The sequence below is a fragment of the Solea solea genome, chromosome 15 (assembly GCF_958295425.1).
Source record: "Solea solea chromosome 15, fSolSol10.1, whole genome shotgun sequence".
Taxonomy (NCBI): Eukaryota; Metazoa; Chordata; class Actinopteri; order Pleuronectiformes; family Soleidae; genus Solea; species Solea solea.
Window position 1 is genome coordinate 13,401,448 of NC_081148.1, and position 26,466 is coordinate 13,427,913.

Here is a 26,466-nt window from a genome sequence, read left to right on the forward strand (position 1 = left end):
CATTTGTAGTTTTTTTTATTGTCACTCTTTTTACAAAACAAGCAGATTCAAATATTCATTGCACATGCAGTAACAAATGAGAATGAATTGTTTATTAGTTTTAGTTTCAAGTTGTGATTGGGGTTAATTTTTCAAGTGAAAATGTATCAAGAAACGGGAGTGTCACTTATGGAACCTTGTAACGCTGGGATTTGTTCCCATACGGGAGTCTTTGTAGAGACACCATTTCACTTCCTGTTAGAATTCACAACAGAGCCGAGAAGCTAGTTAATTTTAGCAGCTTTTTTATCAACAAACGTGAATGTAGCATAAATACTTACAAACAACAATGATTCCTTACACCGTCAACATCAAACTCGCGGCTCGAACGTTGACTGGCACTCTCAATTTGCAGAATAAAACCGCGGTGGACTGGTGAGTAGTGCACTGTTGCCGCTAGCAAAATAAAGCAGGATTATTCAGATGCCAGACTAATACAGAATGTAAACCAACTGTTAATCGCAGTATTTGCGTTTCATTGTGTGCTTTCCTTTTGTTGTTTCCTAAAACGATGACAGTGTTAATTTGAGCAGGTAGTGTGTATTTTTTCCGAACAATACAGAGACCTGCAGGATATCTTGTGTCATGTGATGTGATGTGATGTGATGTGACATTTCTGGGCCTGATGCATTTCACAAGGCTAATCTTCCAGCAGCAATCCGGCAGAGATTGTGGCTTCATCTAATAATTTAAAGAGAGTTTAAAATCGACTAACGATGGTTGCATACACGACTTTATCCCACACATAATGCTAGGATTCTTATGATGGTAAACACATAAATGTTAACTAGTGTGACCGCCTGCGTGAATACGTTTTAAGAGGAAAAATAACCCCCTATCTTCCAGTGGGATTTCAAATTTGTATTTGGATTATAATAATGAATTCTGTGAAGTTGGGATTGTACTGAAGTCACAACTTTTATTTAGTACAATATAAATAGGGTGCTGTAAATAAACTAGTACCAGGACATATGATTATTTTATATTCTGCTATCATATTGTGTTCTGTTGGTGCTATGGACCACTCACTTGTTGTGTCCCTAATAAAGAATTTAATTGAATTTAATTGAATTATTTGATGTTGTCTCATTATATCCATAAAATTAACTTTGTGTTTTTGCTCATGGTATGCTGCTTATGGACACTATATTTAATTTGCTGTCTAAGTAATTCTTGGCTCCCCCACGTACCGTGGTCAGATTTTTGACTGTTGTACTCCTCTTCTTCCATGTGACCTTCATTGTTGTAGGGGTTGGCAGGGGCTGATAGCTCAGGGATGTCACTCAAGTATTCTCATCATTGATCCGAAAACAGCTCAGACCATCCAGGTTCTGGAAAGGCACAAAGCCAACGTGGTCAAGGTGAGTTTCCGAACCTAACTATAGTAACGTGATTGTTTAGCTCTGTTGTAGGTTGCAACTAACAGCAATTTAATTTTTTAATATTTAGTTGCTTATCTTATTTTCTTAATTCTGTGAACAATTCATTACCATTCCAATTTCCCACAGCCTATAGCAATTTTACTAACTCTCACAGATAAAAGAATGTAAAAACACACAAAAAGTCATCCAATTTAAAACTAATAAAAATGTGGCCCACAAATGGTATACAAAAATGGATTCATTATAAAAGTTTGTTTTTTCAACTACTGGTAGCAGCTCTGCTCTATTGGCTGCAAAATACAATTTAAAAATGGCAATAAGTTAAAAAGTTCTATAAAAAAATTAGCTAAAAGTTGCAGGAAACAACCCACCAATAATTTTGGTGAAGACATTATGTTGAATGAAGACATTGTATTGAATGAAGAATGATTAATTCAATTCAATTCGACATTGTTTTGATATATTAGTGATATTTTCCCCAGTTGTTGTTATGTTTTTGGAGTTTTAGTGTGTAGGCTTTCTTTTGTATTCTTAATCCTTTTTGCCTCTTTATATACTAGTCAGATTATTGATGCTTTTGGAATTTCCAGGTGAAATTCAAACACATGGTTGCTGATGGAGAATTATTGCACACACTAATGTTAATTGTGTCACCTTGAGATAAGTTATTTTTGTTCCTCTTCAGTAGACATATTTAGCTCTGCTTCAACTCATGTAACATGTATAATGGTTGTACTGATAGAGAATCCTTTTGTTTCATTGTTTTTTTGTGTGAGTGTGTATGCCCACACGCGTGTTTGTTTTGTGGAAGGGTAAATAATGGGCAATAAATTCTACAGTGATTATCAGTGCCTGTGCTCAATCCAAGGCTCCCATTCCTCATTCCAAAGCACACTTTAATCTTGTGAAGCACCACTGCCACAGCAGCAGGTCATTCCTCACCCCGCAGCCTGACACAAGAAAGCTCACTTAAAAAAAAGAATTAACCGCAGTAAAGGACACGTCTCTTCAGGAACAGTTTCAGAAAGATAATTCATTATTTAAACTAAAGCTTGTTTGTGGAGTTGTAGTGTAGACCTTGCATTAGCCTGATTTCAGTGTTGCTTGTTTGGGTCTTTCTCCATTAAGCCCACATTTGCATTGACTGCAGTTACCTAAAATATTACCTGAATTTATTTCAGAAAAAGCTGAAATAGACACCTTAGACATGGACATGCTCTGTTGCCACTTGGAGAGGTAGCAAGAAGACTACTGTAAAATGCATCATCTTCTGCAAAAAAGATACATTATGCCACATAGTTACATTTGTTTTGTGTTTGGTAGGTGAAATGGTCTAGAGAAAACTACTATCACAACTTGAGCTCACCGTACTGTCTGCGGCTTGCCTCTGGAGATGCCTCAGGGAAGATAATAGTGTGGGATGTGGTCAGTGGTACTGCCCATTGTGAGATCCAGGAGCACTCCAAACCTATCCAAGGTAAACCAGGCTTGAATTTATTTATTTTTTCATACCCATCTCCGCACAGGAATGGGACAAATGGGACTTGCCACTGCTGCCAAGAGGAATCTTCGAGTTGTTGCTCTGCTGTTAGCCATTTATTTTCATTAGGATGCTCTTACCGTCACTCGCTGTCCTTCCTTCTGCTGCATTGCACAATCATTTTCTATCCTCTTCATTACCTCTTTCTCTTCTCTGTTTTTCTCCCTGTCAGATTTGGAATGGTTGTGGAATCAGGATGCGTCTCGTGATCTGCTGTTGGCCGTTCACCCTCCCAACTACATTGTTCTGTGGAATGGAGACACTGGCACAAAGCTGTGGAAGAAGAGCTATGCTGAAAACATCCTCTCCTTTTCTTTTGACCCATTTGACCCATCCAACATGGCATGTAGGTGAAAGGCATACTGACCAAAAATGTGGCTGAAGCTATTAAAGCCTAAAGCTTGTTGAAGCCTAGAATTCATCAAACTCATGCGAATTTCGATGCAATATCAGATCATATGTCTACAAATATGTATGACATTCCATTATTCCAACAACTACTGTTTATATAATACATTAAGTTATAAGTTATTTTCTATATTTAAGACAAACATTTAAATATTTTTTGCAAAGTGCAAAGTTTTTTGTAGAATACTGACAGCAGCCACCTGTGATATTTGAAAAGTCTTTACTGTCTTTTCTCTTCTGCAGTGTTGACCAGTGAAGGAATAGTCTTCATCACAGACTTTTCCTTCTCCAAACCCCCGGGCAGCACTGGCAAAAAGGTCTACATTGCCAGCCCCCATGCGAGCCCTGCCCACACCAAACCTGCTCCTGCCACTGCCCCAGTTCCCACTGGTGCCAAGAAGGCCCTCAACAAGGTCAAAGTACTCATCACCAATGAAAAGCCCACGTAAGAGCAACTAAGTTATACTCTATTTCACTGAATGTGTTCATAATATTTTTACCAGGGCAAACTGAGATGCTCTTTATTCATGCATACCCAGAAGACTGTTATTGTTGAGCATTTCCCCTGTTTTGTTTCATATTCAGTCACATACATGTTGCAATTCTTGTATATATCCCTGTTGGTCCAGATGTTTTTGTCACTGACACTAAAATGAGTAAATTTGACTAATGACAACAATAGTTTCTGGTATTTAGAATGTCACATATATTATATTCATGTAAATGTTTACATCAAATAATATATTATTTCCTGTTTCTATTTCATACATTCTTAAATATACATGTTAGACTGACCATTGGTGGTGGGTTTTTAATTCTCTCTATTTCTTATAAGAGAGAGCCCAGAAGCGATGTTTCTATTGTAGGATAAAATAACAGGCTGTGTGTGAGTTTATGGTGAATTGAATTATTTGTGATTGAACTGCATAGAATGACTTGTCTGTCTGTGGTGTGCAACTGACTGATTAAGTGATAATTAAAAAAAACACACTGTAAAACTGACATATCTTTTGCATAAAAATCTTGTGATAAATGAAGGCAAGTATCAGGAAAGGAAGGTAAAGAAGTATTGCTTGTCAGCAGTGCTTTGTTGTCCTGAAAATGCATACAGAGTATGAGCCAGCTTAATTTTATAACATTAAAAAGGATCTTGTGGAAACTACACAAGGCATTACTTACAAAAAGTAGCAATGGATAAGGAAACAAAGACTTATTTGATGTGCTGGTAGCTTCCTGCCTGAGCAGTTGTGACTGTCAAACAGGCATATTTATAGCAGCAGCACTCCGGCCTCTCTGTCCACCCACCCAAGTATCTCTAATAACACACACTCCACTTTATTTATTTTTGTATTTCTTTATTTATTTGATTTGTACCCAAATGTTTAAATGCACTTATTGTAAGTCGCTTTGGATAAAAGCGACCGCTAAATGACATGTAATGTAATTTATTTCTCTTGCCATGTCCATCCAGTCTGTGGCTTCTAATACTAATATGTGAAACCTTTTAACCTTACCTTGGTTTTTATGTTTCTTCAAGCCTGCTTTGTCTAAATATCAAGTTGGGTTTCAAGTGTTCATCAGGGTTGGGTGCCACAGTATCGCTCCTCTCCTGCTCTGTCTGGCTCAGGTTAATCATTGTGCTCTTCCAGACTGTTGTCAGAAACTCAATGAATGCACTACTATATCATATACATTAGTACATTAGTGTCTGATTGGACAGCTATTAATCTTGTTGTTAGCCAGTACAGATTTGGGCCCTTGTTCAAGATGACAGAAAGACATTGGGGGCTGTTAATACTTCTTGAGTGGCTGCTTTGTTAAGAATGATTTATAGTTCTATAAAAATAATTCTTGAGAGCTAGGGAATTATATATATATATATATATATATATACTTTTGGCAACACACAAGTTTGAGCTCCAGGTCAGAGAAAGGATCTTATCAGTAACATTTAAATCAACCTTAAAATGAACCCTTAATTAATTAATAGCCAACATTAAACGGATGCACCATGCACGGAGTGAGCTGTTTATCAACAGCACTGTAATGAATTGGAACAGTCAGCAAAGAGGATCTGAACATTTTGTTGAATTGAAACATATTAGAACATCATACTAACTTTTAACAATTTATAATAATGAGCTTTTGATTAATTTTAAGCAAGCGTAGTAGCGCACACCCATGACGCACACCGCAGCAAATGTAAGATCAACCAGCTAGTACACTGAACATTTAGTTGATTTTCAACACAGTACTTAATCAAACTGTAACCCCCCCACAATAAATTATAAATAGTTTCTTATTGATGAATCTCACAACAGTACAGCACGAAGCCTGCGGCTCATTAACACAGACGAAGCAATTAAAGAGGTAACATTCTGATTCTGAAAGTGTCGGGGAAACACTGTATTAATGCAACATTTTATGAATTTATTAGACTTCAACTGAATAACATTACCATCAGTCATCACACAACTTAGAACTTGCACATCACCTTCTTGGGGTCATCCTTCACTCTCTCAAAATGTTCCCAGACTGTGAACTTCATTCGATATACTAATTATTATTCTGGTTGACCATAAGGGGATAGTCTTACTGTTAAGTTGAAGTAGAGAAAAGGATTAGTGTTTGTTTACTTAACTTGATTAAACAACAGAGGCTGGGTGATGCTTTGACACTTCAGTCCACTGAGGTTGTTTTCTGTGCTGTCCAACTGTTTGCACATGTATGCATTGCATATAGCTGTGTATAATTATGTATGATTCACTGACTGCTCTATCCTTCAGCAGAGAGGAAGATGGGAGTCTGTGATGTTTTTAAAAATGGAAATTGGACAGCTGCATGTTTTGGAAGGGTGTGGGTTGTATAAATATTTTTTTTTACTTTTTCTCTCTGAAGATCCTTTGCTTGCATCTAAGTCTTTGACAGTTTCATATTGCCACTTTGGCTTTGCTGGCTCAGTCATCACAGCCTCTCTCTCTCCCTTGCCTGACTTCAGTGAGCTGGTGATTTAGCTCAGCAACTCCTAAAGGTTTCCCTACTGAGTCCATTTTTCTGCTACCCCCCTTAGATGATAATGATCTCCATAGTGATTTGAAGTTAGTCCTCTCTTACTGTATTTGATCTCACTGTGACCTATTGGAATGGATGTGTAGGAATGAGTTATAGCCATGAACCCTGCTCATGGATTCTGAAAAAAAAATCAGCCACATATTCCTTTTCGACTGAACTACTATGTTTTGAGACTGCTTTGATGTCATACAGACATCAAATCAGGCAGCTGCCATGGATAATAGTATTTATTTAATTCAATACATAACAATGAAGCAGCAAACAGATTTGGCTAAACTGTTTTTTTGGTCTCTACAAATTATGATTTTTGTTTTCAATCTACTGCCTGCTCCTTAATTAACCAACTTCCCACTGTTGGCCCAAATTCACTTCTCCCTTATTTGCTTATGACACACATATACCACAACAATAATACTTAGATTTATTCAGTCTTCTGTATGGAAAGGCACAAGTAAAGATTTCCATCTTTATATTGATATCAATATTTTTTCCATATTTAATTTTCATGTTGTTGTCTCATGTAGTTTACAACAAGGTGTTGTCATTATATGTTAGATGATGTGTCCATTTCATTTTAGATGATGTGTCCATGTGTGATGATGTGTTTTAGTCAATACAACTTAATTTTATGCTTTAACTTTATTTATGCTTTTTGTGCACTAAATTGTTGTACTTGCTTTAACATACTTAATTACTATGCTAACTCTCTGGAATTTACCTTTCACATACAAGTTCAACTACCTACTGATTACTTTTAGAGATGCAGCTGATGCCCTGCTACAGCCTCTGTAGCAACAGTGCTTAATTTCAAAACCTGAGATGAATTAAAATGGTTTGGCTTACCCTCTCTGTTTTACAAACCAATTATTTTTCACTAACACTGACATTAATTTTCTTTTTCTTTTTGTGTGCCTTGCCATCTCTGTTTCTCTTTTGTGGAACTGTAGTGCAGAAGCGGTGACACTGAATGACTGTCTGCAGCTGTCGTACCTGCCCTCTAAGAGGAACCACATGCTGCTGCTCTATCCCAGAGAGATCCTCATCCTGGACCTGGAGCTCAGCCAGACAGTGGGTGTGGTGGCCATTGAGCGCTCTGGGGTCCCTTTCATTCAGGTAAGACATAGTTATGTGTACAACTAATGCACAACTGCATTGTAACAATCACCACAAACCTTAAAAAAGTGTTCTCTGAACTGAAAGAGGTAGCTGTGCTGTCTCACTGTCATGCTTTCTATATCACTATCATGCCTCCCTCTCAAATGAGGGCTGTGCATATTTTCTGAATTCATTGCAACCCCTGATTAATTTTTAATCTCCATCTACCATAGATCACAAAGTTTTCATTCCTGTTGATCACCTCATCAAGGTCTGATAACTGAACAGCAAGGCCATGAAGTCCTTGGCTATAGCAAAAAAAAAAAAAGAAGCCTGTTAACCTACATATTGCTTTACCTCTGCTCCTCTTTATAGTGATATTCAGCAGCATTGGTAGCCTTTAGGTGTCAGTCCACCTCTTTTGGAGTCTGGATTTCTAATCAAAAATTGATAAATGGTGTGGGGGTATTACATAGAGAATTTGTCACAGTTCCAGAGCCAGTAACGGAACATACAGTGTAGTAAAGGACGCTTTGTTCACTTTACTTTCATTCTTAACGCTCTGTGAAGTTCTATTTTGCCGGCTTGTTTGTACTAATAAGATCTCATAGTTTTCACTGTGGTTGTTCTACTGTATTTGAGCCATGGTATTCTCCCCTAAATATAACATGTTTAAGTTTGTGTCTTTATGCTAGTATGCTGTTCCTCAGTATATTAAAAATTGACATTTTCCTTTCTGTGATTTGTATATTGTATTTCCATAAATCATTCTTTGTTCGGGTTGTCATTGGTCCTGTATTATCCATGATTACATTGTACAAATGTTAAGAACAAGACTTTGTAAGCGAGGAGTAAGTTAGCAGGAGAACAGGAGTATTGTACAGCCTCCCAGGGTCTGTTCGACCATTGCCTGTCTTCCCTAAGTGTTATGAAGTGCTTGTCACACAGCCAATTTGCATGACTGATGACACAGGTTTAACAAAAATCCAAGCTGCAGTCTGGAAGCTCCAGTAGCTGAGGAAAGACGGGGAACTATATAGACAGACGCACATCTGTACTACACACTTTCCAAGCGAGAGGAACTACTGAACATTGAGTAGCAAGTTTTGCACCTCAAGGTTATGTAGTCTGCGTGAAAACCATCAAGCACTGGTCCGAAACTAGCGAGGACACTTGCGCTGTGCTTTCTTACTTTACTTAGGGCACTGTCAATGATAGGGCCTGTCAAAAAGACAGCTGGCAAACTTGATAACAGACATGTGTAGTCACCCGTTTCCCCGACTCTCCTTTTGTTAAGGTTATTCCTTGTGCTCAGCGGGATGCTCTCTACTGTCTCCATGAGAACGGTTGTATCACCCTCAGAGTTTGCCGCTCGACTACCACCACAGAGGAGGCAGCAGGTATGAAACTCACACATACAGCCCATACCAGAATGTACTGTACTCATTCACAAACCACTGCTACCGCTGTCAACATTTATTCAGTCAAATTATAGTATTGTCAGAGCTTGTATTTTCCACGCTCCACTGGCCAATTGCCCTTTTATAGTCTCCCTTATCTTATGTATAGTGTTCTAGTCCAATGGGAGTCCATTGTCTCACCCATATCTCTTTCTCTATCTCACGTAATCTTTTTATCATCTTGCTTGTCCTCTTTTTATGCATTATCCTTTTGTGAGTCTGTAGTACTCTCATTCATTCTTGTATGGCCTTTCTTCTTCTCTTATCTCTTTAAATCCTTTCTTGTATCTCTTGACTCTGCTGTAGCTTGTACTCACAAATTGTCTCCGCTGGTCTCGCAGTTGCACTTTCTATAAGTCTTGTCATCTGCCCTTTCTCTTTCTTATCCTCTTCCCTTTTAATGTTAACATCTACCCAATGTTCTCTTCCATATATTCTCTTTTTCCTCCTTCTTTTATTTCCCATGTCTTGACCTATTTTCTCCGATTTCATCTAACCCATTTTTATCTCGCACTGTTCTGTTTTCCCACCCTCCCTCAATGTCAGCCAACCAACCTCTCTATAACTTTTATCTCAGTTCCTCAGGTTATTTCTCCATCTCCGCTTCTTTCTCTCAGACCCAGAACAGAGTGTACAGGAGCTTGTGTATGACCTTCGCTCTCAGTGCGATGCAATCCGAATCACCAAGACAGTCCGGCCTTACCGAATGGTTATCTGCCCTGTCAATGAAAACAGCGCTGGGCTGATGGTCAGCGACGGCAGAGTCATGATGTGGGAGCTCAAAGCCCACACTGGCAAAGCTGCTGCCAATCCTAGGTATGCGCAAACACACATGTGCAAATGTTTCTGTCAAGCTACAATTAAATTCTCTAGGTGTTAGCTAATGGTAAAACACTTGACTACTTTGTAAGGTGACTTTAAACTACATAATCCTCTGACCTTAGTCCTGTTATGGACAAGTCCAGGTCGGGGTGCAGAGAGTTCATTAGGTTTATGAGCCCTGCTTTGCTTAGATGGGACACTCCTTTGTAGCTCTAGAGGAGACACTTTTTTAATTTCTCCCCATGTGTAAGGCTATGTGAGGAAATAAGTTTGATTTGGGAAAACAGGTCTTAATAGAATGTATTTGTTTGAAGTTTCAGACTGGTGGGGTTTCTGTGTCTGAACTACTCAGATGATGGCAGTTGTTTTTCACACTACATTACACTGATATTCAAAAGCTTCCTTGCACTCTGGTGCACAGTGTTCCTACCCAAGTTATTGTACCCGTTTGATTTTAAGTCAAACTGCCAGCATGCCAAGCTGTGTCAGTGGCCATGAAACTATTTCTTTCAGGAAACCTCTTTTTTTTCCCCCCTCTTTTGTTCTATTCAATACAAAAAATCAGTACTCAACTTATTTCTGCAATTGCTGCTCTTTCCATTTTGGGTCAGTAACATTGATTGAAAAATCACATCACATTCATCATTTGCACAAGCAATATCAGTTCATCACTCCTCATAACACTTGCTTTCAATAATGCATGTTTGCCATTTCATTTGAGTAAAAAAAAAACAAAATGCATTTTTAATTATTATTCTCTCTCCCTCTCTCTGTCAGTGCGGGTCTATCACCACTCTACTCTCCTGTGTCATTCTGTGGAGCGCCACTGGGTCCAAACCAAAAAAGTATTCAGGATCTCTCTCTCAACAGCATGATCGGTACGACTATACGCATCTCACTCAACACCATCAACAAGTAAATGATAGTGTCACAAAATATACATGTCTCACATCAATTATTTCTTAAAGAAAAGTGAAGAAGAAAACAACTCTTTTGCCTGAAGAACAGCAATGCTTCTTCAGGATGTAGCCAGACATGTTGCTTTGTCAGAGATCAAGAGAAAACTTCATGGTGGCAGCGTTAAAAGATTTAACACAAGATGCAAACCTCTGATAAACATCAAAAACAGAAAAATCAGCCTGCAGCTCAAAAAAAAAAACATAAGACACTGGCTGAGGTCTAGACAAAAGTGTTATTGAAGGATGGAACAAAACTCACCCTGAATCAAAAGGATATGTGTGACTTAAAACCATCTACTGACCTGTCAGGCTTGGCAGTGGGACTGTAATGGCTACATGGAGACCATTTTAACTAGCACATTGGAATTCAGTGATGATGGTGCTGATTGAAGCACCATGTTGAATGCAGAGGTTTACAGTATAATTGTGTGTTTGTATTCAGCCAAATTAGGAAAATAGATATTAAAGCATTGCACATGAGTGGACGCTAGTGAGATTGACGGCTGGCCCAATAGGAGCCCGGTTGCAGGTCTGTCAATTTCTGCTTTCAAAAGCTGATATTACAATGGTCAAGCGAATCTTGGGGCTTCACAGCTTGAAGACAATGTCCAGTTTTATATTGAGTCTATGGTCCTTAGGGACTTGATCAAATGTGGACACAGCTAAGTACATATGAATGCACCCAGTGTGCAAAGAAGAAATCAGGGAGCGCAAAGTAGAAATCAGGGAGTGAAAAAAACAAGTGTATTTTCAAACAATAAAATACAATATTTTGAATGATGAAATTGATATTTTATTTGCTTCTTAAAAAGTGTTGTTTGCTTCATGAAAAGTGTGTTTGAAAATATTGACACAAATCTAATTCCATAATCCCTTTGCTTACACACTCTCTCTCTCTCTCTCTCTCTCTCTCTCTCTCTCTCTCTCTCTCTCTCTCTCTCTCTCTCCCCCTCTCTCCCTCCCCCTCTCTCCCTCCCTCCCGCCGATCAAAAGATCAATGTGGCTGTGCAGTAGAAATGGCTTTCTAGAAATACATGTTCTCCAGTTCTCAGGGAGAGTAAAGCTACCAGTGATTGGAATGCCTTGGAGAGGTGGAGCACTAGTACTTATTCTGGCACTAGAGAGGGGTTTAGCTCTTTAACATACAGCCTGCAGCAATATGTCTGTCTGACAGTTGACAACTTGAGTTCTGTGTCACTGACCTTCAGAATGTTTAAATGAAAAAAAAGCCTTGTTATTCTGACCTGACTGGTTGACATAAAGAGAGCATCCTTGTTGCTACCTCCTAGAAGAATATTTTCCACTTAATCTCTTATTTCCATTTGCTCCTCATGGTCTATGGTTTGTTTTGTTGTAATACTGCATAATGGCTATTTTTTGTAATTATGTCCTCATCTTAGTTAGTTATATTTTCAAGCTGTAATGAAGTTCATTTAAAAAGACAACACATATAAATGTTATGCTATTATGAGGCGTGAAATTATAGCAAAATTACGGCTACTAATAATGTCAAGGATTTTGCACCCTCACAGAATGTACCATACTTCTGCAGCAAATATGCAAAGGCAAAAAAAGTGTTGACAACCACAAATGGGTAATGTCAAACAGTCTAATTATGAAGAGCATGGTTACCAAACCTAAGCTCCACTAAAAAAAATAGGGTGGCATCAATTATTTTAAACATTTCAGGACCTGTGGGGGTATTTTTAAGTTCATACTGCTGTTAATTTTTGACTACCTGATTTTAGAACTGTAATCAAATTATGAAAGTACATTTAACCGAATGAAATCTGTAGATACTCCTGTGTAAAACCTGGTCTCTGGCATAGTTGTCTCAACACACTACTACATCATTAAGTAGTATAATTAAAGCTGGGAAACCTGATAAGAGGCTGCAGCTTAATGAAACAAACAACTGGTTGTTTTCTGCTCGCTTCAGGCTGCAGTAAAAATCACTAAGTTGCTGTGTTGAAAGTTTCATTAATTAATGAGCTCTGCAACAAACATCTAAAATTGAAATAAATAACTGCACACTTAGCTCTGTGCTGAAACTTATAAGATCTATTCCTCAGCCTGTGTCTCAGCTACATGAAGGTACCAATAACACTCATGATTAAACCAATTTTAAGATGTGCATTATAAAATAAATCATGTCAAGTCAACACTTTTATTTAAAAACTCTAATTTTCAAAGTCGGATGCCGCTGTGGCATCAACGAAGGGGGGAAAAAAAGACAGCTTGCGCACTCACTGCATGGCTCCATTGGTATGTGCAATGAATGTGCAATACTGGAGCGGTACAATCATTGTGTGTGAGGCATTGCTTTTACTTTTCATTTTAATTATATGTCTTTTTTTATATTTTGTGTGTATACATATATTTATTTTTTTCAATTTGTGTTTTTTATTGTTGGCTGTAGTTAATTGAAATCTGGATCACAAATGTGCGAGTAAACGAAGCACGTTAATATGAGAGGCTGTGTGTTTTTAATCACAGATATGGGTCGGGTCACAGGGCTTTTATTCATTGGTGTGGGCGGGTGCGGTATTGCATTAGACATGATGACAATTAGCGGGACGGTTGCGTTTACGGACCTTCAGTGGAATGTGTACTGGTGTGGTCAACTAATAACATTATTCATGTATGGTGAGTTGTGCTATTATGTATAATATTCACCTAAAATGTTGTTGTTTCACCTCTAGGCCAGACCATGATAGCTGGAGAGGCTTTTCCTCCATCATCCAACCAGCAAGAGGTCCAGTTGAAGTTCCTTCTGACTGGCCTGCTTTCTGGTCTGCCGCTGCCACCATTTGCCATTCGTATGTGCCCACCACTTACTACCAAAAACATCAACCACTACCAACCACTTCTGGCTGTAGGTAGGTAACCGCTCACATGCTTCCCACACACACACACACACATACAGCTACTAAACTCACTAATGAGCAAGGCATTGCAACTGTATGGGTTTAGGAATCTGTATTAAAGCCGTGGTCTGTATCATAAGACAATTCTGGGTGATATCTTGAAACATCACAAACTGTGTGGATCCCATAATGTGCCAGCGTTCTCATCAGACTTTGGAGCTTCTCAGTGTGTGGAACAAGGGATGGTTTTAAATGTAGTTTCTGTGTTGTCACTTAAATCTTAAGTTTGCACTTATCTTAAGTTTTTTTTGTGTGGTTTTTTTGAGAAAATGTGAATACAATGGGGTTTTTTTCTAGGTCAACAAATACAAAAGTTGGATAAATTTGTCTTAAACACTGGACCTGAACATAATGTAACACACTGCTAATTATGCTCTTCACAGCAAAGTCTATGTAAACGTTTTGGTCGCAGTTAAAAAAGGGTTTTCAAACCTGCTGATATGTTTGGCAAAACCCCTTGATATATTTGAAATTATCTTCTTCTACATTGTCTATGAAAATTGAATTGATTCTTACTGTGTGGTCTCAACAAATGATGCAAAAGGCATTGACTTAATCTGAAATATCACCCTCTGTTATTACTCCCCCTAGACAGCTGCTAGGCAACAGCAAGAGGCAGTGAAAATTTGGATTTATTTGATTCAGATCAGCCAAGCAATTTTCCTCAGAAGCTGTTCCCTTATCTTCACACAGTAATGATGCATAACATTATGAAAGTCTGAATTGTATAAAGTGTGTGTGTGTGAGAGAGAGAGTGAGTGAGAGAGAGAGTGTGCGTGCGTGCGTGTGCAATCACACAGAGACATAAAATTCCATTTAAGGCCCTGTCATACTGCTGTTCTCTCCCCATTGTAGCAAACCTCCAGTTTAGATGTCAAGCTGAAAAATAGGGTGCGCTCACTCCCCTTGACATAGACCACGTAAATTAATCATACCTTGAAGATCCATTGCCTCCTTTAGACTCACATAAAAGCATTTGAATAATTACTCCTTCACCAGACACATCTTGCAACCATTTTCTCAATTAACAGAGATCTCTTAAATTATCTTCACAGTATTCTTTCATAACTGCAATGCCTTCAAAAGTCCTTAAGGGGTGACCACCACCGCTATTCATCACTTGTTTCAAATTAGCCCTGTCAAAGATTGAAGTACATCTGTAAAAATAAATCGAAAGAGGACAATTCTCCCATAAGAGCTGTGGTTGTGAGGATGTTTAAGGGTGAAGAGATAATAAGTTAACCTAACTATTATGTTAATTATTATGTGAAGGACCAGTGTGATTTGTTGTGATAGTTTCGGTTCCGAAATGTAACCAAACAAAAAAATAATAAGATAACAATGAAAATGATAAAGTGACAATAAATAAAAGGGGATTTAAACCACAGTCTCTGGAGCAGGTAGGTAGTAGGAGCACATACTGCTGCATATGGTGTGGGGATCACTTGGCACTGCTGGTTCCCAGTGGCCTTCTGAATCTAAGTAGAACATGACATCCCCACTGTAGTCTTGCAGAGTCAAGTAGTTTTACAGTCTCTAGCAGCTTTATGAAATATCCCTTTTGTTGAATGTTCTCGATGCCTTCCTGTGAATGTTTGAACTGTCTTAAGATAAAATGCGCCTTTTATGTTGAAAAGGGAAGAGTATGTCTTGGCATTTCAAAAGGCGAAGTGTGTTTAACTAAGCTGGCATCTCAAGGGTTGTATATTTCTTTTCCAGTCAATGTCTTACTCTTGTTGGTTATGAGTAAGGCCTGTATCACAGCAAGACAGTGGAGTTACAATAACATGTATGGTACAGTTTAAAACTGCCATATTTGGAACCTTGAAATGTTACACTTTGCATTGCTGTCATGCTTTATAAATTGGATATGTTCCTGGGTTACAATGACAAGTGTCACCTCCACAGTAATGACACCTGGGATGGTACTGTGACAGGTGCAATTGTTGACACCTCTCCATCATAACCTCTCCTGTATATCAAGGCCCAGATCATACATATTTTCAGTAAATCCAGAGCAATCCAGAGCAATCCAGAACAATCCATGTACCAATCCCTCACAGTTGCAGCTCAGTCACTTCCTTGGCCCCGGAAACCCACTGCATTAGGTTTTTACCTAATCCTTAGGTTTTTACCTAATGCAGGTTGAAAGTGTCTGCACCAGGAAGAAACTTTGTTATAAAAGCGGTCTATTGAGTCTTGGTGATGCAATGCCAGTCAGAGGAACAGCCATGGGAAACCAAGCTTTAACACCTTCTACTAGGTGCAAATAAAGCAAGACATGAGCTCAATGCTGAAAGTGTAAAAGCACTGGGGGTTGAAATTGCCATCCACCGTTTCATTACAATTAGAGCGAGAGGGCTGGGATTCTTGTCTCAGTTGTCTCCATTTCTGTTTTCCACACTTCCCTTTCCTTGGCTCTAGCAGGGAGGTTACAGAAACTGAGAAACCTTCCCATCTGCCTACTAACACTGCTATCTGGCCTCCTCTCTGAATATCTGCATGAGATAATCTGTACTCTGTATGAGACCTGACAGCACTATTACAGATCTGCACCCAGACCAAGACCCAGGGCTTTCTTATTCAGTGACCTGCACATATTCAGTGATTAACCAACATGCATTTCTAATATTCTGATGGTAACATGCTAAATTCTTTCATTCATGCTTGCTTGACAGCTATTCTTTGCTCCATTGATCTGTGGGAAATAAATTACAGCAAAACGTATATATACATACATACATGCATACATACTGTGTGTGTGTGTGTGTGTGTGTGTGTGTGTGTGTGTGTGTGTGTGTGTGTGTGTGTGTGTGCATGTGAGTAAAATATGTCATTTGCCAAATGTGGGAAATACAAACAGTGTGCTGATTTGATTTTCTAATAGCCAGCCGAAGCATGCACTGCAATAAACAAAACAACAAACACATGGACTGATTATAACAGCTTTGTGACAGCTCCAGTAGGCTGACAGTGGAAATATTAATTGTATTTTTAGACCACAACAGAATCTATTCAAAGCTTCCCTTTTAAGATGCACTTTATGATTGCTAACTCACACTTACCTGTGTTGCTGGGTTCAACTGATTGTGTTATCAGCTGTGGTTGTCTGTATCCGCTCGGTTATTTTAACAAATCAGTTACTTGTCTAGGTTCCGATTTAAATGTAATTCAGTAAATGATGCAATTTAATGTTTCTTATACTTTGTAGTGATTTCTGACTGTGGTCTTAACATTAGGCTAACTTTAAGGATGAAAACATCAGTATCACTCTTAACACTAATTGTGAAGCCATCTTAATTCAGCATATAATGGGTTAAACCTGGGGCACAAGAAAAGGGAAAAAAAACAGACTACTTATTTCCGACTAAATAAGTAGTTATTTCTGACTACTAAATATTACCGTTCTAGTCACATCAGCTTTCAGGCCATATGAAGCGGCGTCTTCTTGATCATCTTCACAACAAATGTTTAGGGAGAGGATTATGTGCTTAGTTATCTATCTTTCTGTTTGTCTAACTCCTGCGGAAATATTCAGACTGCATGCCATCCATTGGTTACACAGGGTGCAGGAGAACAAACACACACACAGACAGACATGCATACACATAAATAATCCATGCCCATGTGGCACTGCCTGTGGGCATTGGCTATCACCACCTCCAGATGTGGTGTCAGCATGTGGTTGTAATGCTTTAGCCAAGAGCAGACTGAGCAATGTGTTGCATAGAGTAATATTTCTGCACCTGCTCTTAATCATCACATAAATAAAAAATAATCCCCAAAAACTTGTGAAACCTTACGGACATTATGAAAATGAACATATGAGTTGCTTCCACAGCTGTGCAGTTTACTGCAACAATTATTATCACTGTCATTTTTGCATTTTTCAGCTTCCATTATAAAGTTGTAACTTCAGCTGTTGTATTTACACCTGCTTGCTTTTCCCATTAATGGAAAGAAATGATTGTGGCATTCTACAGAATCATAAATAATAAAATCCTTTCTAATCATTTAAGGGATTTATTCAGGGAGATTTCTGTGGTTAAGTGCTGGAAGGTAGAGTAAGCAAGTGCTTTTTTTTGCATTTTCTTAAAAAGTGGACCTCACTTATTCAAATCCCCTGGATATGCAAGATCATTAAAACATTCGTTTTATTTTGTCAGATGAGCGCCTTAGTAAGGATTTGATATGACTGAATTTAAACCAGGCCAATGGATAAAACCATCCCCAGCATATTTTATTTTTTATAGTTACAGTATAGTTATATAAATTATAGATATACAAATCAAAATGTAGGTTTTGCTCACATTTTCTCTGCTACAGTATGAACAAATCTGTATAAACATCACTGTAAAACAGGATGAGATTCTGATCTATGTCATATGTCGCCTGCATCATTTCTTCTTTTTTTTTTTGCTGTTTCCTCAGCATTATATGAAATGTTGTTATATTCTGTGGTTGTGAATTGTGGTATGATGTGCTGTCTCTCCGCCTACTGTGTTTCTCTACAGTGCAGGATCTAAATGTGTGGTGCAAGTGCATTTTTGTTTTGCTAGTTATACTGTATGTCACGTAATCTCTGCAATAAGTGAGGCACAAGGCACAAAGGGGTAGTATTTAGTGTTTGAATTTAGTGTTGTAGTTGTGTTTTGGGTGTAACATCAATTAAGCCAATCAGAATTCCGCTTGTCATTCTCTTTAAAAGCTTGTTGCACCTGTCTCTGGCATGTGCAAGAGTGAATCATTCTCTGCTGAGGAGAATGCTTGTGCGCCTTCCGTGTGGATGAGGCTGGTTGGACAGCAAGCTATTGGGACAGATGTGAGTGAAAGACAGGAGAGACAGAATTAAAAAATCAGCAGAATAAGCAGTGTTTAAAAGAGAAAACTCAAGGAACTTTAAAGAAATGTGCTAAAGTCAGGTTTGAAGTTAAGAACAAGGGCCAGAAGTTAATGATACAGGTGATGATACAGGAGTGCACAGAGCATCCCTGTGTGTTTAGTGCATGCATTGCATTGTGAACCCGCTTATGTTGGCACATCTAACGCACCGTTTAATTAAGCATGAAAACACGGCACCATTGACTGTAGACCGTGTTTTTGTTGGTCAGTGGTTTACTGCTGCCTCAAGATAGCAATCCTCCAATAGTGTCCTGTGCAATGCTTTGTGCCAGGTGTAAGATAAAGCCAGTTTTTTTTTTTTTTCTGATGCTGCTGGAGGTGAGATGCTACAAGGATAAGTGAACATTTATGGCTTGTGACCTCTCGTCTCTCTCTTTCTCTTCTCTCTCTTGCTCTCTCTCTTTCAGGCACGAGTAATGGGTCAGTACTGGTCTATAACCTGACCAGTGGTCTCCTCCACAAGGAACTCAGCGTTCACTCTTGTGAAGTCAGGTAAGGCCTGTGTTCAACAATACAGGACATTTCCATTCTTCCCACTTCACTTCTTACCAGGTGAAATATTTATCACATGACATTAAATTAACGTTAAATTAAACAGGTCAGTCAGCTCAAGGCAAATTAGTGTTGGTGGAGGCAAGTGGCACTTACATAATTAGAGTTGCAATCACATCAGCCCTTGTGTGTTTAGTGCAATAATTCCCTGGCTTGATTTATAGGGGTTGTATCTGAATATTTTAGTGCTTCAGCTGAGTAAGCTGTCTTGACTTGAACAATTATAGAAGAATCACAAGAGCTAATGAAAACAAAAATCTAGACTAATATCAAGATTGTGGTTAAATATTTATATATAGTGATATATGTTGGCAAGGGTCACAGAAAAATCTCAGCACCATTTTCGAATTGATCAATTTCAGAGGGTGGTTTTAAAAGACATGTAGGAGCCAAAGAAAATACTGCATAGTTGCCTTGATGTATTTACCCCAACAAGAAACTGAATGGTGAGTGTGTGTCCTGATGTGTTGTTAAACACAAAGTGGGTTTAGATGCAGTGGAAAATGTAACCTTATTTGCCTACAGTGCAGAACATTGTGTGTGTGTGTGTGTGTGTGTGTGTGTGTGTGTGTGTGTGTGTGTGTGTGTGTGTGTGTGTGTGTGTGTGTGTGTGTGTGTGTGTGTGTGTGTGTGTGTGTGTGTGTGTGTGTGTGTGTTTTTGTGTACTTGGAGTAAAGAGAGGAAGACAGTGTCCTAGATTAGTGATATTCAACCTAATGTGTGATATCTCCCCAAAGATGCTGATGTAAAACTGACGATGCAGTAAGTGGTGTAATATTTTCCCAGTTTGCAGTCGCAAACATACTGTTATTGCCGGATTTGCCCATTCACAAATAACTGAGAAGAAATCAACTGCAAACACAAGCATAGTTTATAATGTAGCATGCTTTCTCACAGTAAACATGTCAGACATGTGACTAATGTGACATTACATTAGTGTCATGCTTTGGTATTGAGCATGCTACTTCACTGTAACAGCGCAGCAGAACAGCATCAATGCTATTAGTTACACTTGTGTACTTGTACTTGTTTCCTGCCATGACAAATCAAAATGTCTTCAGGGATGAAAGTCTATTTATTTCTCTGTGAAATGTGTGCTGTATATACATTTCATTTTCTATTTTCACTCGAAATAAATTACTTACTTGGTTTGTTTGTAGAAATTAAGCCAAATGTCTTGTAATATTCTAATAACCTCTGATTACTCCACTATTCTCCCAAGCCTAATTAGCTAAGTAATGAACCTGTCAGTCACAGATCAAATAGACCATTCAATGAAGAGCAATATACTACATTAGGAAGGGTTTTCCTTCTGTTTGAGCTAACAAAAACTAACAAGAGTATTATTGAACAGTTTTTGATGGCATTTCTAGGAATCAATGAGAAGACTGCCACTACAATTAAGAGCCGTTTAGTTTGGAAAGTCTATCTGATACAAATTGAAGCTAAACAATAATTTGTACTGAGCACAATAATTTGTGCTCAGTACTGCATAATAATGGATCATGAATAGATCAATGCCATGAACTATGAAAACTCCCCAGTGTTTCTCCTGCTGCCCTTGATGTCAGCTGGCAACATCGACAGTGACTGTGATTTTGATTAACCACAATTACAACAGAAAGTGTCAGAACAAGGGATAACTCAGAAATTCAGGTGGGACAAGACAATACATCTTCTCTAATTCCATTAGTCTACATGTGTGCTCCTTAATTTTTAAGTATTTTTTGTAATTTTTTTGTTATCGTTGTTTAAAGTTTAATTAAGCTTACACAATTAATGTCAAGAATGTGTACTTTCCTAATGAAATAGGTCCCAAAAAATAAATTGCATTGGTGTGCTTGACTTAACTCACGGTTCGTTTCAGGGCTGTTTTGTTATTAGATTCCTTTGTCTCACTTGGCCTCTGCTCAATGTACTGGTAAATTATGGTGGGAAAGGTGGATCACACTGAAAGGGCATGAAGTTAGAATGCAGTCTCCCACAATGCAACAACAAAACAGCAGCAAACAACAGGCTGTGCTTCATTAGTTAGTATTCTCTAATGAGCAGCAAAACTATTTCACCATGATTAATTAGGCACGAGATTGAATCAATTAATGTTGTTCAGAGATTGATTGGAGGCAAACATCATCTGTTGGAGCAGAGTTATGCTTTTTTAATGAGTGAAGTTGGTATACACAAATGTGAAGCTGCAACAAACTTAAATGAGCTGTGCAACATGAGATACTTGAAATGTGTGTATCTCACTGCATACAGTTTTCTGTATGTGTGGATTAAAGTGAGTGATTAAGTCTGGTTTCTGAGGTCACTGTAGATTTGCTTTGCGGTCATGATGCGGAACGGCTGCATCTTCCTCAGCTTGTCATCTTTCACTCGATGCTGCAGAGCGGTGGAACCTTGTGCACACGCGTGTTAACGCATGCAAGTATTTACACATGGTGTACTTGCTTGGTGTCGCAAGCTGCTTTTGTTTACTTGACCCTTCATGTTTAAGTATATGCAATCGTCAGAAGTGGATCATTTCACAATAGATGAATAACACAACCATATAGTACATGAACCCACCAGACATTCATATCATTATCATTAGTGCTGTAATATCAAAAATGTCTCTGTAGAGTGCTGTTATTTCCAGTGTCTTGTGAAATAGTTCAAAGCTGTGTGTTGGGTAGAGCAGAGGTGCTTATGGAAATTAGCCCAGCAGACCTTGCCCAAGCACAGCCATGCCAAAAAAAGAACGGGCTTTTAGCATCTCATTTACTTTTAGCTGTGAAATTGACTAATTAATCATGTGGCTATTTACCCTCTCATTACAGAGAGTTAGTGGGTGGGGTCTCCCTGAGCTGTACCCACCCAAAAAATATTAATATCTCATTCTCATACTTGCTGACTTGATTTTCTATGTATTATTATACCATTATGAAGAAGTAGTCTCAGATGTACTTTGCTAGGATGTAGATTATTTATTAAAGTAATACATATCTCTCTCTTGCTCTCTCTCTCTCTCTCTCTCTCTCTCTCTCTCTCTCTCTCTCTCTCTCTTTCTCTTTGCCTGTTTGTGCGCTCTCTCCTTCCTTAGGGGGATTGAATGGGTGAGTCTCACCAGTTTCCTGTCCTTTGCGACTTCTGCCCCCAATAACATGGGCCTGGTACGAAATGAACTGCAGCATGTCGACCTGCCCACTGGTGAGATGCTCTCTCTCACACACACACACACGCACGCACATATGGCCTTTAAGGGGAATAGCTTCAGCTACAAAGGAATACAATAAACAATAATGCACAGAGAACAGTGCTTCTACTTTTAATCTACCACTTCCTCATTTTAACTGTCTTCCTGTGTCTATGTGGTTCACTGAAGTACTGGTGGCATTGTTGTTCCACCTTCTTGCCAGCGCTGGGGTAGCCATAGAGGGGAATGGATGTCTGTGTATAAGGGTGAGCAGACATGTGACGGTGCTGTTGTGAAATTTTCTCTAAATCACACACTGGCATAGCAATATGTCATCTTATTTGGTTCACTGTAAATAAGCAAAGGCGACATAATAAGAGGGTCTACTTAACAACGGTATAGTTAGATTGCTGGTTAAGAAAAGGGCTTAACAAACTCTTTTTGTTTTCCCCAAGGGCATACTTACACACACCTCCAAATTAGGTCCAAGCTAAATAGTGTTTGGGTACCACCAAGGGACAGCAAGCTCTGCAAATGAGATTCTATGCTGAGTTCCTGCAGAGTGACTTACAGTATACCTTGCCAGAGCCTCTTGATGGGTCTATAGAATAACTGCACCAACATGAAAGTGTCTCTGCCTCCTTCAGGGATTAGAAATATACAGTGTTACATTTTATGTGCTATATAGGGGACTAGAGTTCGAGAGTAACTTTATTGTAATCAGGCAGAGTTGGTTAAAGGATTTCCTTGAAAACATGTTTTTGCATACAAATAATTGATGAGAACTTGGATCATTTTCTCAAAGCTATGTAGTATGAACATTTTCTACCAGCACAGTAAAAACCGTGGTCATTGTAATGACTGGTCACAAAGCCTTTATACCCAGTTCTTTCAAGACAGTTGTAAGGTGAAGTCACTTCTTCAAAGAGTCTCTGTGGCAGTCATCAAAATTAACAGCCCACGGTAATAGCCTTGGTTACAGACACACATTCCTTCAAACACATATCTACCTAATTGTTTTTCTTTGTAGGTTGAAGTAATTGAGATCCTCTCAGGCAGTGATTCTCAACCTGGGGTTAATAATAATTTCTGGGGGTGCAAAGAAAACAATGAAACCAAGTATTAAATTAGACAGGGAAATGGCACTTACCTTTACCTAAAAACAAAGTTTGTGGGTGAGTTTCTGTACAGAAATAAAACTGTTGGCACTTGTGCTTTTGTTCATCATCATCTTTAAAGCTACATTGTGTAATTGCTGATGATTTTTTCTTATGTTGCTGTTAATATTTTAATGCCTACATATAATATAAAACTAACATTATATATAGGCAGTGTACCTCATCTGGCAAACAGGCTCTGGCAAACAATGCTATTATATATGACGGCGGAAATGGTTGTGCATGCATCAGTAGTGCAGGGGCTAACAGAGGCAAGAAGCTTTTATCCCATCTAACAGCTGAACAACCGGGTTTTTTTGTGCAATTGTACTCAGTTGTGAAACCTCTGTGTTTCAGCTATACTTCAACTTGTTTGCAGCTGTCTGGTTTCATTGCCCATTGTTTCTGTTCCCCCTCTCTGTCTTCAAATTAAACAAATCAGTTCCAGTGTGTGGTGCAGGAATGTTGAGATCTACTGAGAGAGAGAGAGAGTATTGTGTGAATTCATTTTACAATGGTGTGAATCTCATGGACTTTTGTTTATATTTTAAAGTTACACACGGTAGTATTTCACATGAACTGACAATATCTTCAGCATGTATTATGCAAACCAAGTGGGTCTTAAAACGTAGTGTGTTGTTCTGGTGGGTCAGTTGTCTCTCTCTAACACCCCCAGTCCTCCCATCTCTCCACTGTGTGTCCCTTGACTTCCCTTTTGCCTGTGGATCTACTGCAGAATAAGATTCAAATTAAATTAGGACAGAAAGTTCTATTATAGTCTTGACAAGCAAACAGGCTGAAACCCCGACATGTTCTGTCTGTTTATCAATCTTCTCTCCTTTGTTTCAGCACTAGGAACAGTATCAAATCTCAACATGTCCTATTAATAGGTGGCTATTTATACCACATGGAGAAATAAAAACAAGATTGAATTCTGATTGAACGAGCTACATGTTGAGGTTTTTCATAGATGAAATCAGCTTGACACATGTACAGAGCCTTAGTTGATCAAGAGTCTGAAGAGTTACATGCCATAATTAGCACTTTGTAATCAGGGCATACAATCCCATCCACTGTGTATGACTGTGAAAACACAGGAGGGTTGTAAAGAATTAGCCTCTTATGAGCCACAGGTCTCCAAAGTTTTTAACGCACCATATGCTACCTTATGCCCCACTGGTACACACACACCAACTGTCATCTCAACTCAACTGTTGGAGGTCACCCCCCTTTCCCAAATCATGACAGACTGCTCTTTTACTTGGACATTTAAAACAGGCCACCTTTCCTAAATAAATGTGCAACACAAAATCAGATCAGCATTTTCCAAGGCAAACATGGTACAATACACCTGAAGGGCATTGTTGTTTTGTTAAAAGGGGCACCTTGACACTCTGCATATATTGTGCTTCAGTGGGTGAAAAGCTTCCTCCCTCTGGAGAAAAAAGGTGAAATCATGATGCACCATGAACTTAAAGGAGATGAGAAGAATCAGTCTTTTCACAGGTGTAAAGAAAGATAGTGTCATCTGCTTTCCATCACCACCTCCACTGTCACCTTTTCTCTCTCCGTGTCTGTTGTGTTTTCTAGGCAGATGCTTTGCATTCAGAGGCGAGAGAGGAAACGATGAGCCACCCATTGAGATGATTAAAGTGTCCCATCTCAAGTGAGTTGTGCCCCCACCTCCACCAAAAAAAACAAAACAAAACAAACACGAACATCACAGCCTGTCTGAAGCTTTCTGCTCTTACCTTAGAAATGCACGTACCTGTGAATGCACATTCTGTATGAAGTATTTGCACCCACATAGAGCATTTCTTACCTGCCTCGAGCCACCACACTGCTTACCTTCATTCATCTTTCTACATTTAATTCGATACCTATTAAAGTTTAAAGATTCCCTGTTTGTTCCCCTTTTGTTCCTGAAATATGTTTATACCCTGATCTGAAATTTTATTGGTAGTCTGCTAAAAGACCGAAAGCACACGTCCACTATTACAGTGAGGTTGTTTATTCATGATTATCCCTAAAAACCTTTATATATTCATCCTTGGTATGCAGTGTTCCTGCTCATTAATTTTCTATTAATATTGTGTATCTTAACCAGTTTGTGATATTAATGAGAATAAAACATTTGTTTTCTTTTAGAAATGCCATACACGCAATTCGCTGTCTGCTAATATTCGCTTGCTATTGATATGATAATATGTTTTGTTTTATGTTGAAGGGCAACATATTCTAACAACAATCAATCCGTCTCTCTCACTCTCTCTCTCTCTCTCTCTCTCTCTCTCTCTCTCTCTCTCTCTCTCTCTCTCTCGACCATATCTTAGTTTTGCTCGTGGGCATTTTTTTAACTTCAAGTCACAAGACTGAATAAATGATTCAGATGTGCAAGAAAATGTCCGTTTTTACTGTACAATTGAGATAATCAAAAAAAAAAAATTCTTGTTTCAAATATTAATTCTTGGTGCATTTAGGTTCTTGTGAAAAGGTGCAAATAATGAATCAGTGTACAAAACATATTGTACTATATAAACACAAGGTTGTCAGGTAATGATGACAGACATGTACGTTTGTGGTGTCCATCCTCAGACAGTATTTGGTGGTGGTCTTCAGAGACAAACCCCTGGAGCTATGGGACACCAGGACAGGGACACTTCTCCGGGAAATGGCGAAGAACTTCCCCACTGTTACTGCACTGGTAATGATACATTTACCTACCAATAACCTTCACTTGTCCTTAAACCAAAGGTGCTGTGCACTGTATTAAATGAGGCAAACAGAAATTGCATTTTCCAGCCGGTGTTTTTGTGTGAATCCACAGCTGGATATCTACATATCTCCAATTTACATTATTACTTCAACAAAACACAATGTTGGTGTTGCTGACTTCTTCCCGTTGGTTATAGTCCCTTATACTTGTTGACTCCCTCCCCTATCTTGTGTTTGTGTGGACCATTTGAAAGATTAGTC

At 38.7% G+C, this 26,466-nt stretch overlaps 1 protein-coding gene across 1 annotated transcript in view; it reads left to right on the forward strand.

Moving 5' to 3' along the window:
• The first annotated feature begins 204 nt into the window (after nt 1-204).
• Nucleotides 205-26,466, forward strand: part of wdr11 (WD repeat domain 11) — a 45,917-nt gene continuing 19,655 nt past the window's right edge. The window contains exons 1-14 of the mRNA XM_058651707.1: nt 205-414; nt 1,289-1,400; nt 2,745-2,898; nt 3,134-3,307; nt 3,613-3,814; nt 7,389-7,554; nt 8,834-8,936; nt 9,614-9,812; nt 10,596-10,696; nt 13,480-13,656; nt 19,014-19,098; nt 22,241-22,347; nt 25,081-25,156; nt 26,086-26,194. Coding sequence (XP_058507690.1) covers nt 329-414; nt 1,289-1,400; nt 2,745-2,898; nt 3,134-3,307; nt 3,613-3,814; nt 7,389-7,554; nt 8,834-8,936; nt 9,614-9,812; nt 10,596-10,696; nt 13,480-13,656; nt 19,014-19,098; nt 22,241-22,347; nt 25,081-25,156; nt 26,086-26,194 — 1,851 coding nt within the window. The 5' untranslated portion in view covers nt 205-328. The remainder of the gene's footprint in view (nt 415-1,288; nt 1,401-2,744; nt 2,899-3,133; nt 3,308-3,612; nt 3,815-7,388; nt 7,555-8,833; nt 8,937-9,613; nt 9,813-10,595; nt 10,697-13,479; nt 13,657-19,013; nt 19,099-22,240; nt 22,348-25,080; nt 25,157-26,085; nt 26,195-26,466) is intronic.